This window comes from Carettochelys insculpta, chromosome 3, assembly GCF_033958435.1.
Source record: "Carettochelys insculpta isolate YL-2023 chromosome 3, ASM3395843v1, whole genome shotgun sequence".
NCBI classification, from domain to species: Eukaryota; Metazoa; Chordata; order Testudines; family Carettochelyidae; genus Carettochelys; species Carettochelys insculpta.
Window position 1 is genome coordinate 204,818,667 of NC_134139.1, and position 13,342 is coordinate 204,832,008.

The 13,342-nt window shown below is 42.6% G+C and overlaps 1 protein-coding gene across 4 annotated transcripts in view; it reads right to left on the minus strand.

Annotated features, from left to right (window-relative positions):
• Positions 1–13,342, minus strand: part of KIF13B (kinesin family member 13B) — a 214,879-nt gene that overhangs the window by 15,574 nt on the left and 185,963 nt on the right. For all 4 annotated transcript variants that reach the window (XM_074991473.1, XM_074991471.1, XM_074991472.1 and 1 more), the window contains one exon: positions 1,011–1,073. In XM_074991473.1, the coding sequence (XP_074847574.1) occupies positions 1,011–1,073 (63 nt within the window). The remainder of the gene's footprint in view (positions 1–1,010; positions 1,074–13,342) is intronic.

Genomic DNA, 13,342 nt, shown 5'->3' on the forward strand with positions numbered 1-13,342 from the left:
CCAACCCTCCTCCTCTATCCAGACTTGGGACTGGCATGAAACGCCCAGAGGCTTCCTGGCGGAGATTGGCACTGTCTCGTCTGGCAACATCTGTAATCTGGCATGATTTTAGTTAGCTGTATTACTACTTATCATGAGTGTGGCCACATTTCCCATGGTCCCATACATTTTGTTTACAGCCTCTAGTTATGGTTCTCAGTGTTCTGTGCTGCTATTTAGCTGTAATTTACCCCTAAATGTCTTCTACGAGCCCAGTAAGCAGTGGAAGCATTGGCAATGTTGCCAGACAATATTGAACTCCCATCCTTCGGCAAGTTCTCTCTTTCAGCACTGGTCAGGTACTGAGGGTGCTGGATTAGAGAGGTTCAACCTATACATAAAAGTTTCTGAAAACATTTTAGTGAATTAAAATATATTTTAACTCTTATGAGGAAAGGCAGAGTATATGTAGACTTTGAAGGTCTGTCTTTTTATTGGCTTCTCCCTTTTACCTATGCTTTAACCCACATTTTACAGCAAAAGAAGAAAACCAATTTGCTTCTCATAACAATTAAATTCTACTGAATTGCGGAAGAGCGGAAGAGTGTTTTCTCTGCAGGTTAGTGCTAGTCTTTTTCAAATCGATGCAGTGAATTAGAATGAAATGTAAAATTGAGAACCAAGCTAAGTGCTCAGAATAAGGGATACATTCTGTTTATAAAAAAAACGCCCCAGCCCAGCAATTTTCCTTTCAAAGCAGCAGGCAGCTAAACTTAAGATACTTACTTGCTAATGCAATCATATGATTAGCAGGGTTTTCAAATATTAAAGTGTAACAAGCAATATAAGAGGAAAATTTAGTGGGACATAAACATGCCAACCTACATTACAGTTAATTGTCTAAGTAAAGCAACAATAACAATAGAAGAGGTTTCAAGTAATGATACCAACAGTAGCCTTTGAGTATAGCACTGTGGCTGTTCTCATTGGTTTCTAACCACAAGCTATCATGGCAAACGATGTGTGCCTACCTGTTTTAACTTTGTAGCACTGGCATCAATGCTGGCCGACTGAACCATAATTCGTGGGACAGGCTGCAAGGATGGAAAATAAACCAGTGTTATTCACTTACAGGACAAAATATTGCTGAATTGTTTTAGCTGAAGAGGAAAGCCTTTAAAATCCTGGGATAAAAACAGTCTTTAGTCGCAAACAGAGCATTGCTTTTTTTTTTTTTTAAATATTAAATGGACTCTGCTGACACACACCATGAAGGAAGGAATCAATGTTGTCGTATCTCAAGTAATCAGAATGTCCCTGCATTTCCACGCATACAACAGTGAGAATTACATAAGGTTTGGTTTTAAAGTGTAAATAAATATTTCTGCACCACTGAACAGCTGTTTTTCTGCCTGCCTGGCTATTGAAAGGCTCATAGTAGGAAGTAAATGGAAGAGGAGTAGCCCAAGCTTCTTCATCTGATGTCACCGAACAAGCAGTGGCTGAAATTCAACAGGGATTTCAACTTGCCTACGTCCCCTGCCACAATGCTCTCCCCATCTACAGCATCAGACTTACAAGGCATTTAGTACTGTGTGCTCGCTCTCAGGCTGTAAGAAACAAGATCCTCAGGAGTTCCTTTTGAAAACCAGCACCCTAGCTTACAACACGCAGGATGGTAAACTGAAAAACATATGCAAAGTGAAGGAGACAGTGTCTTTTATTGGATCAATTACTGCTGGAGAGAGAGGCAAGCTTTAAAGCTTACACAGAATTAGTTTTTTCAGAAAAGTCCTCTAGCTTTCTGTATCTCAGGAAGTTGTATTTGGCCAGCAATGACTGATAATTTGGAATTCTGAACTGAAGATGAACTGAGATGATCTTGTGTCCCAGAAGGTCCAATGAATGGGAATGGAATGTGGATGCACATTTTAAGACCACTCTGTTGCTGCTTGTATCAGAAGGGAACTGGGTGGGGGAAAACAGCATACAGTCAATCTGTGGAACTCCTTGCCAGAGGAGGCTGTGAAGGCTAGGACTATAACAGGGTTTAAAAAAGAGCTAGACAAATTCACAGAGGTTAGGTCCATTAATGGCTATTAGCAAGGATGGGTAAGGATTGGTGTCCCTAGCTTCTGTTTGTCAGAAGCTGGAGATGGGTGAGGGAAAGAACTTGCTTTGTTGTTATCTTTTCGCTTCGCTCCATCTGGGGCACCTGTCGGCAGATGGGATATTGGGCTGCGTGGACCTTGGTCTGACTCAGTGTGACCATTCTTATGGGACAGAGGGAGGCGAGGTAAAAGAGAGAAGAAACTCAACCCCTTAGCTCGTACATAGTGTGTCAGTGTTAATAAATGAAGGATGGGCAGATGTTGATGTTGTGCATGTGGCACCTCCTCCAGAGCGCCATGAAGTTCACCCACTATCCTCTGCAAGTGATCATGGAATGGCTGAAAGTCATCTGTGATGAGAGGAAAGCCAAAGTCTCTCTAGCATCTGGAGAGGACAACAAAAATACCAAACAATTCTGCTCCCATTGTACCCCTGGAACCACACTCCAGATAGGGAGAAAGATGAAGTCTCTCTCATGGAACAGGTGAGTTCCATGGGTGGGAATTGGGGCCAGGGTCCCCAGTGGGGCCAGCATGGCAGACCTGGAGGGTTGCTGCAGTGGGCCCAAGGCACAGGGAACCAGAGTTTCCTCTGTGGCTGGAGCAAAGGATATTGCCACAATGTAGATGAACCTTCTGGGTACTCCCAGTGGCGGTAAAGGCTAGAAACCCCCTATGCTTTATCTGAATCCTAAATATGAAAACAAACAAACAAACAAAAAAAAACCACACCAGACTCTGGTTCCAGCAGACATTTCTGAAGCCAATGGATGCATGTAGACCATGGGAGGATGTGAATAAGGATGTCTTGACTGTGGCATGTCCTGGGTGGGAGACCTGGACTTTCTAGAGGTGGATGGTAGCAGAAAGCCTCAAGATCTCAGTTCTTCCACAGCAAATGAGTTTCTAGGGCTCTGGAAGCCGTCCCAATTTCAGTGATGTTAATGTACTCTTTCTGTAGTGGGAACTGGCACCAAATTGGTGGACCTTCCTCTAGCAGGTGGAACCTGCTTGTGTGTGTCTCAATACCCAATACCAACAGATCCTCTCACCTATATGGAGTCTTGTCATACTTACGCATCTTGGAGTGTGCCGCTTCCTCAAGGCTGGTGATAGTGGAAGACCGAGCGTCATGTTTATGAGCATGCTTCTTTACCTGCAGACTAGATCCTGACCTGGGGTACACAGTGGTGGTACTGATAGAGCCAGACTGAGTTGCCATAGCCAGCGGCATTATGCCTGGTTGTATCAGAGCATTTTATGGGGGAGTTCCCCAACCTATGTCTGAATGAGGTCTCATGGCGGCCCTCAAGATAGGCTTCTTGAATAGGACAGCCTGCACTTCTCAGGTCTGATTAGGGAAGGGCCCTGCAGATATATCACCTGGATGAAATGTGGGCTTCTCCCAAGCAGCAGAATTAGCTCTGATATTTATCACTAACCAAACAGGAGAATGGGCAAAAGGCACAGATTTTAAAGGCTGGGATTTTTGGCATAGTTCCATACCTGTGTATGTGTGGGTGTCTTTATACATAGAGATCTCCTAAAGTCCCAATTCTACTTAAAATAGTTTTTTGTTGTTTTAATAGCTAAGTCAAAAACAGTAAAACAGCATAAAACTACAAAAACTAAATGTATACAACTGAACTCTTTTTAAAAGGTGCATCACACACAAGAGGGCACTGATACGGTCTGGGTTAGAACTGCAGTGGTGAGAAGGAACAGGAGACAGGATTGGCCCACCTTACCCTTTATCAACTTGGACAAAATCACAAGACAGGGTAAGGGCACACGTGCAGATGAATGAACACGACTACTTGAAAAACCTCTGGCTCCAGACGCACAGTGCGCTTACACAAACCATCAGCAGAATACAATTAAGATCCTCACTCAACGAAGAAACGTGGACTCCTCCCATTCATGTCTATGAAGCAGTGATTAACTTTTGTCATTGTTAAGTATTGCACTTCTGCTCAGGAGAGACAGGGAGAGATAAAAGGGAAGAGCCGTTGCTTTATATATTAAAGATGCATACAACTGGACTGAGGTTGAAATGAAAATAGGACACAGACTTGTTGGGAGTTTGAGTGAGGATAAAACGGGTAAAAAAACAAGGGTGATGATATAGTAGGTGACCCTCCAAATTAGAAAGGTAAGAGCACGGAAGTCTAGCTAGAGACATAAAGGGTAACTAGAAAACATTCTACACATATATTAAAAGGAAGATTTGGTCCCTGATCTATTCATTCAGGCCTTCCATAATTTCTGGCACATAATCTACAATGAACTGACAAACCTGGAACAAAAAAGAAGGTAAAAGCACCTTGTTTGGCCACAGGTTCCCAATAAGACGTGTTAAATGCAATTTAATTTAGATTTGATAAAAAGAATTACACTAAAATATAAATAATTATTTAGGACTTATGAAGACTTCACTTTTGTGTAGCCAATTACTGTGTTGTGAACTAGAAAAATCTACTATACGTCCCCTATGATATAGTTCTCCAGTTCATAAATTTACATATCAAATGAATTCTATAAAGAGATTTACAGTGATAAAAAAAATATTAAGCTACATCTTTAAAAAAAACTGTTTGAAATGAGACAGGGTGGCTTTGGGGACTGATAATGAGAAGCAGAGCTTTTCAACTGGAATAAATCCTAAAATGCTTAGTTTGCAGCATTTGATTAGTCCACTAACACTAACTTTAAGCAAAAAGTAGACCAGTTAAACACATTACTTATATGCTTTGCTGGACTGAGGTTGGAGCTCCAGACCTTACTGTTAATCTGGGGCTTGATTCTGCAAGGTTTGTAGACCAATGTGAAATGGCTTGGACTGAACATCAGGTCCCAGCAAGCTGGTGATATTTCAAAACCTCCATTGTAAAAGGCACGTGTTTGTCCACTTACTGTATCAGAAGAGAGGTCCAGGATTGATTAGGTCAGGGAACCTAGAATTACCCTCCAAATTCACAGGCTGTCTCTGAGATCTTGGTTAAAGCACACTGGGAAGGCATTAATCAGAGAACTTTCACTGCTGTTGCCTATGTTGTACATCCTCTGAATACGGGCATGGACTTTAGCTGTAAGGATCGTCTGAGAGCACTACACAGCCACTTCAAAAAAACTACTCCAAAATTCTTTACTAGGACATAATATGCAATAATAATTTCATTAAATGTAAATTAAAGGCAGTTTGAGAATCCAAGATATACTTTTGTGAACTGCACACACATTGTATTTAGAGCAAAATTAAATATACATTGTTTCTTGTGAAATTAATTTATTTCAAGCAGAAAAATTCAAAGGATAATTCATAACAAGATTTTTAAAAGTTTCACATTTCTCTCAAGTTTTATTAGTTTGCTTTAAAAATTAGCTTTACGTAATCACTCTCATTAAACCTCTATTTCAAAGGATGATATGTGAACCTGAATTCAGCAAGAAACTGAACCCTTAACAATGCAGTCCACAAGAACAAGATGTGTATTAGCTCAGTGGGCCATGAAGGAAATGTTGAGCCATGCTGATTAACATACACACAAATCATTATTAGAAACCCTGGAAAAAGCCTTTTAGATGTATATTTTGAAAAAAGGATTCTATGATGCCAAATCATATTTGATTAGGGGACAGAAGTCCTTTCAATCATGTTAAGCCCCGTGCACATCTCTGGCACTACATAAGTAATATTATGTATGCCAGAGAAAGCTGTTTGCTTCTCTGGGTGGGTTTCATTAATTGCAGTTCATTATATTCTAGATTAGTTACTAAACCTGTGTCAGAAGGTCAAAGACAACAATTTTGTTAGCTGCCCTCTCCTCCTGTGCCACATTGCTGCATTTCTGGAACACAACCAGACAGCAATGAATTATGACATTAGAATACAGAAATTCATACAAGAGATTCTCCTGTAAGGCAGCTGTGACAAAAATAAATTTCATTTCAACAACAGGATAAGGCAATCCATTCACCTAGACATACTTCCATGATCCTCACTATATTAATATCAAGGTAGAGCAAGAAATGCGTTTTAAAATATTTTAAAATTGTTGAGTAAGTTCACACTGGTCTGAAAAGTCTGTTTTTGCCACTGCAATGATAAAAAGTATTGCCTAGACTTTGATGTGTACATTGCAAATACCAACACACAATGATACCTTAAATTGCCACTGGCATGAGCAGTTCAGAGAGACTAAAATGGTCACAATGTGAAAAATAATTGTCTTGTTCAGATTATGACATCAACAACAGGCTAATGAAAAAATAAAGTTTCAACAGCATGCACATTGTATAATTTAGCAAATATATAGCTCGAAACTATAAAGATGCAATTCCCATTCCCCAGCTCCTCCACATGTGAACTTTAAAACAATTAATTCTCCCTGTAAACCAGAAGAATAAAAAAGCCATAAATTTTGCATGTGGCATCAGTACACTGTTTTAGAAATGAACAATGGGAAGTAGAGAGCAAGACAAGTAAGCACAAATGGTTAAAGAATGTTGCTACTTTTTAATTTACAAAGTACTGGCAAGTTAATTTGAAGGCACCAGATTAGTCACAGAGAATTGTATTTCCTAACTTAAAAGTATATAAACAGCTTCATCAGAAGCCAATCTTTTAGGTATATAAACAGCTTCATCAGAAGCCAATCTTTTAGGTATATAAACAGCTTCATCGGAAGCTGATCTGCTAGTTACATGAAGAATCCTATTATGCCAAATTAATTCAATCTAACTAATTAGAGAGCAGGAAGTTCTTTCAATTATTTTATGTGCTGTCTGAGAAACACACTTGAATACGAGAGCAGATTTCATTAATTGCAGTTCATTATTCTCCAGATTAGTTACTAAACTTGCATCAGGAGGTCAAAGACAGCAATTTTGTCAGCTGCCACCAGCTTGACTATGTCTTTGCATTTCTGGAATGTCAGACAGCAATTGATTATAAACAATAAACAAGACTACATGAGAACCTCTTGCTAAAGAAACACACACACACACACACACCCCCCCCCTTACTTTAAGACAGATGCCCTCTGAAGCACAAACATACAGCGGAAATAATCTGTTGCTGAGATAATTTTTGATCATTTTCAGCACAAGTACTCAAAACCTTCTCTTTTTGCTGTAGATTAGATTAATATTAGAGCTTTTCAAATCATGGCTTCACCTAAAGAAAATATGTTGAGCTTTGGGAGCACAAACTTACTCTCTCTGAGAGATGCTGAGAGCAGTAACTGTAGATGGGTGCTTCACTTCAAGAGTGCTTACACCTCATGCATCTTTTATTGGAGATTTTTGGTACCAGTGGCATTTGGCCTGTGCATATGCATTACACACCCTCGTGTTCTGCACCAATGGTACATAGGGTGGTGTGGGCAAACTGTCCTCAGTTCCTTCTCCACCAGAGTCTGTTAAAGAAAACTCAAATAATATAGAGGAAGGGCAGGTAGTGGATCACTTATAGGGATACTCATCTTGAAGAACTCCAACTACTGCACAGCACAAGTAACCTCTCCTCCTTTGAGTAACGCCCCTAAGGGTGCCCTACTTCACCTGACTTCTGAGCAGAATCTGCAACAGGAGGAGGGAGCTTCAGATTCAATTTCAATGTTGAAGACTGCAATTCCGAAGACTGCAATTGATCTGAAAGAATGAACCACTATGCAGTACTTAGAAAATGTATGTAATGAATACTAACTGGCAGCCTTGCAGAGCTCAACAATGGAACAATGTCAGACATGGAAAGAGATCTCACAGAATGGGCAAATACCCTAAGAGGAGGTAAATTGGCATATTCACAAGAGAAAATACATCCCTAATGATACATCTGGCAAGTCTCTATATTGAGACAATGGATCTTTGGATCCATGAGCTGTTGACACAGTCCTGAATTATTTTTTAGATCATCTGGTTCTGCCCAAATAAAAGACTAAAACACAGCAGATGCCTAGGTATAGAAGGCAGCATTTTATCTGGGCTGGTATAGTTTCAGGAAGAAAAGAGAGATGAATTACTTGATGGATATGAAATTCATAATACCTTAGGTATAAGTTTAGGATGTAAATAAGATGAGACTATCTTTTAATGACTTTGTAAAGAGAGGATCCACAAATAAAGTTCCCATTTTCTCAACTCTTCAAGCAGAAGAGACAACCAGCAAGAAAGCCATTTTCATGCAAAGGTGAAGAAGGGAATCAACACAAAAGGGGGTTTCATAAGACATTTGAATATTAAGATTAGAGAACCTACTCCTCTATGGGATTTAATGCGAGAAAAAACAGCCTCAATCCCATAATGAATTTTGTCATGGTGGAATAAGCAAACACTGAGAATCCCTCAACTGAGGAATGACGACCTGAGAGCCACCTAGTGAACCTTAAGAGAATTCAGATGATTCTGGCTAATTCCAGAAGACACTCAAGAACATCAGAAAGTGAAGAACGAACAGACAACACATCACTGGTCACACCAGCAGCGTAAATCTTTTCTTTTTCTGTAAGTTTCCCTGAAATAGAGATTCTGGGGGTGGGAAGGTGATCCTGGAATAGCCTCCCTTTTTCCCCCCTTAAGCTCTCCTTACAAAGGTATTGGTCTCCAGGGAACTTAAGGAAACAGTCGAAGGACAGGGATATAGTTTTCCAATAAGTGACTGACAGGCAGTATTCTTCCCAAAACAAAGTGTTTGTACTCACGTAAATAACAATCTCTAACATCATCATCATCATCTAAACATAAACACAAAATCCCTTAGAGCAAATTAAAGTGTATCCGAAGCGCAGTAACACAGTTCACAAGATTCTAAGTGATTGTGCACTGGTACAGATGGCCCTTTCGCAGCAGATCATGGATAGCAGTTAAAATACAATTTACAAACCACACACATACACACAAATATTACACTACAGTGTTTTATATTATAATTAAAGCTGGTAGGCTTACTCTGTCCATTGATTTCGGGACGCCCTCTGCTACTGCTGCCACTTCATGCCCACTACTGAACAGGACTCTGCTGTTACTTTCTTCTCAATTACTTCTCTGTCAGTTTTGCTTCTCAGTTCAGCTCTCAGCTGTTTCCTGTCAGCTCCCAACCTCCCTGTCCATTCCTCTCCTAACTGTTCTCTCCGCTTATGAGTATCTACTTATATACTGTACTGCCAGGCATCACATCTTTACTGTTCATGCCCACACATGCTCAGTTCCAAACATGATTATCAAAGACATCTTGGTAGTCAGATTATGTAAGCAAGATATGGGTTACGTCTAGTAGTAGGTAGTCCCTCACGTCTGACGATGACATCTTGAGCTTGCACAGGCTCATCGGTTGTGGACTTGCATGTGGCTGAGGAGTCCAAGCTTTGATAGGCATGGGCATTCACAGTGGGGGCAAGGGAAATGTCCTGGCTCTGTTGGTGCGGCTGCTGCTGTTGCTTTCTTCCTCTCACGGGCATCAGTGAGGCGTACGAGTTGTTGCTCTTCAAAGTTGTCATACGCGTGTCGTATGAGAGCACACCAGCCTGTTCGGTCTTCTGCATGCTGCTCTAGCTGATCTGTGTTGCGACTGTATGGACAGGTTTCCCCTGGGAGAGTGCTCCCGATAGAAAGGTCGCACAACGGGGAGGGGGCGTCACAGGCCCTCCCGGGGTCCCAGGACCTTGGTGCAAACCCCCCCTGCAAACCCGAGTGCCGTGAGTGTGCGCTACCCCAGGAGCTATGAACTCACTAGAGACCACCCAATGGGAAGGAGCTAGCCGAGAAGAATGAGGCCCAGATGTGTGACGAACTAAATAGTTATTTTATTAAACATGCAACAGAGTTAAACACAAACTAATAACAAGCAGTAACAGAAGTAACCTATTTAGTATACTATAATATCTATCTCAACTTACAAGTATAGTCCTTATAGTCATGCTGACTTCCGTTGTGGATTCCTTTAAATACTTTATTATACCGGAAGGCAAGCTCAATTAATTAGTTTAATACGGATAGGTATAGGACCTAAGGTAACTAATTTGTGGGAAGGACGGGGCTATCCGGTGTCCGTGTTCTATCCACGTGCTGCCGGAAGGAAGAAATTTCCACTGCCACGTTCTATTCGCTGGCTGGTGGAGGCGAGGAGTCCTCGCTTTGTAGTGGAGGGGATAGGTAAGTATAACAGCAGATAGGATTCGGGAGGCTTTTGCCTTCACCTTGCTAGCAGGTTAATTTTCTATTGATACTGTTAATCTATAACGAGTACTAAATGAAAGCTACTACTAAAAGATAACTATTACTATTTAACTGCAATTAAATGTGCTGAATGCCTGGGCTGTAGGCCCGGCCTTTGAGGGGTCAGGCCCTCGGGTCCTGCGGTGGCCTTGTCAGGCCACCCGCACTGCAGGGGCACGGCTCCCTGCTCCCCCACTGGGGGCCCCGAAGTCCCAGACAATGGCATCTGTTTGTGTCTTATATTGATAGGTAAGGTTTACGCACAGAAAGCACAATAAGGACTTGCCAGACACCCACTACATCTGCAAGAGATGCAGCAAGGACTGTCACTCTTGTGTGGGTCTTCATAGTCACAATAGACGCTGTAAATGAAGTCCTCAATTGAAACTTTAAAGGGTGCGATCCATAGTCTATGCAGACTGAAGGATGCCTACTACTACATGTCTTGTCGAGTCCGGTAAGCTGTGTCATGTTCGGTAGGATTGTCTCAATTGGTGCATCAAGATGGCGGCAGGAGTGGTGGTGCCGCAGGTGTGTTGGTGCTGGAACTAGATGGCGAACCCTGGGTTGCACAGCCAGGTATGCAGTACCCTGCCAAAAGGCAGGGCCAGTTCGCCACCTGGCTGCTTGGCCGCAGGATCCACATGCTGTTCCTTGATGAAAATGCATTGGCGGCGCTGGCGCCGCAGCGGCAGGTGGGGCCGCGAGTGATTTCACTGGAGCTCTTCCAAAAGTCTTTGCCTTTTAAGGCTGGCCTAAGGGGTCTAGCGGACGCTGTTGAAACAGCCACGCTTCCCTTTACGGTCGCCACTGATGTGTCAGTGAGCTCCCAGGGCCACAGAATGCTCTGCAGCTCCTGCTTATATAGAGAGTTCTTATACATAATTCATAAGATGATTTAAATATTCATGATTCTATTTACATGCAGATGTGGTTTTCAACCAGATCCTCTGAGGGAAGGAAAGTTCCAGAAACTCTCTCCTTTGCCCAATCAGAAGCCTGGAATTTGAACACCTGCTCATGAATTATTCATGAGTTCAGGTTACCGGGGAAGCTAACTGTCAAAAAGTGACCGTTGGTAATGCTGCCAAATGGCAGCCTGTGAGACTTTGGATTTTTCATGTGCCTGCACTGATTTTATATAGCCAAAGGCTTGTATTCCCTGGCCCACGGGGACGATTATGCCCAGGGGATGTTAAAAATCCCTGACAATCTGGTTTTAAACCAGCATGAGTCTTTATATCTCTTGCGAGGCCCACCTTGATTCCTTTTGCCCTGGGAGAGTTCACCATAAAGGATTTGCTTAGGGATTTTCCACTCGTATGATGTGCCCTGTCCAGTGAAGCTGGGCTTTCAGAATCATGGCTTCAATGGCTCGTGGTTCCTGCTCTGTCCAGGACTTCCAGGTTTGCAACTCCGTCCAGGGACGGGTAGCACCTCTGGCGTGGGGACTTGTCGTGTCTCTTTGGAGGCAGTTCGTGCACCTTTGGTCCCCACCTGGCACCCAGCTCTCACCTGTGGCTCCAAGAAGCTGAAGCATGCAGTGGCCACATCCCGATAAACCGCTTCGACAGGTGGGCTAAACCAGGTGAGGGTAGCCAGCAGGTCTGAAACCTGCAGTGAGATAGGGAATTGCCTATCCCAGCATCCAAAGTCAGCCCCGGTGCACTGGACAGATGAGATCAATAGCAAGCTCCAATGACTAGGAACGCCTTTCTGCAACGCTCTGTGGAGAGCAAAGGGCATGACAAGGCACCAAAGGCAGCATGGCCATCCACTGCAGCCTAGGAAGTCCCAGCTGTGATGACTTTTCGTACCACTGGAACCAGGCTTCAGAGGTCGAGAGAGTGGAACTGCCCCTGTGCAATGACTTTTCTACTTTAAACCTTCTCCCGCACAGGTTCTTTGCACATTCTCATCACTTCTGGGTTACGTCTACACTAGCACAAATCTTCGAAATGGCCATTTTGAAGATTGCTAATGAGGTGCTGAAATGCATATTCAGCGCCTCACTAGCATGCTGCTGGCTGTGGCTCTTCAAAATTGCTGCTTTTTGCTGCTGCACAGCTTGTTGAGACAAAGGTCATTTTCAAAAGGACGCTGGGAACTTTGAAATCCACTTATTCCCATCAGCAGATGGGAATGAGGGAATTTTGAAGTTGGCAGGGTCCTTTCGAAAAGGACTCGTCTGCACGAGCCATGTGGCAGCGAAAAGCGGCAATTTCGAAGAGAAGTGGCCAGCAGTATGCTAACATTAGCAATCTTCGAAATGGCCATTTGCATGACCATTTTGAAGATTTGTGCTAGCGTAGACACCGCCATAGAGGAAGTTCTAGCTACTGCTCTTTGAAGGAGAAGTTTAGATTCTTTTGCTATATCTTCTGGCTTCTGTAGTAGGGCAGTATTATAATAATAATAATAATAATTGTAGATACACATCTTCTAGAACTGGAAAGGACCTCGGGGGGTCATCTAGTCCAGTCCCCTGACCTCTTGGCAGGACCAAGCACCATCCCAGACATCTATTTGCCCCAATCCCTAACCGGCCTCCATAAAGATTGACCTCTCAAACCCAGGTTTAGCAGGCCAATGTTCAAACCACTTGTCATGGCTCCTTCCCCACTCTAGCAAGACAAATGCAGAAGTGGGGGCCAGCAAAAGTACCTCCAAAATGTTATCTACCAGGTTTTGGTATAAACTTCCCCCCCAGAATCCTAAAAACCTTAGATTTTGGGAATAAAATTCGCTGCCACCACCCAAGTAATAATAAGGAAACCAGGGAGAGACTACTTAGGAAATCTCAGCCCCAAAAGCAAAAAACCAGGACACAAACATTAACCAATACCAGGTTAATCAAAAGAAAAAGAGAGAACTTTTATTATTACAGCAATATTCATATTGCAAGCCTCATGACTAGATGGAAGAGTCGAAGTAAAACACATGGGGAGTCTCCACCATGGGCCTAGAACTTAGTTACAAGGAGAGTAAAAGAACATTTCTAAAAAGTGCACAGACATCAGACCCCACTTCCCAAACCA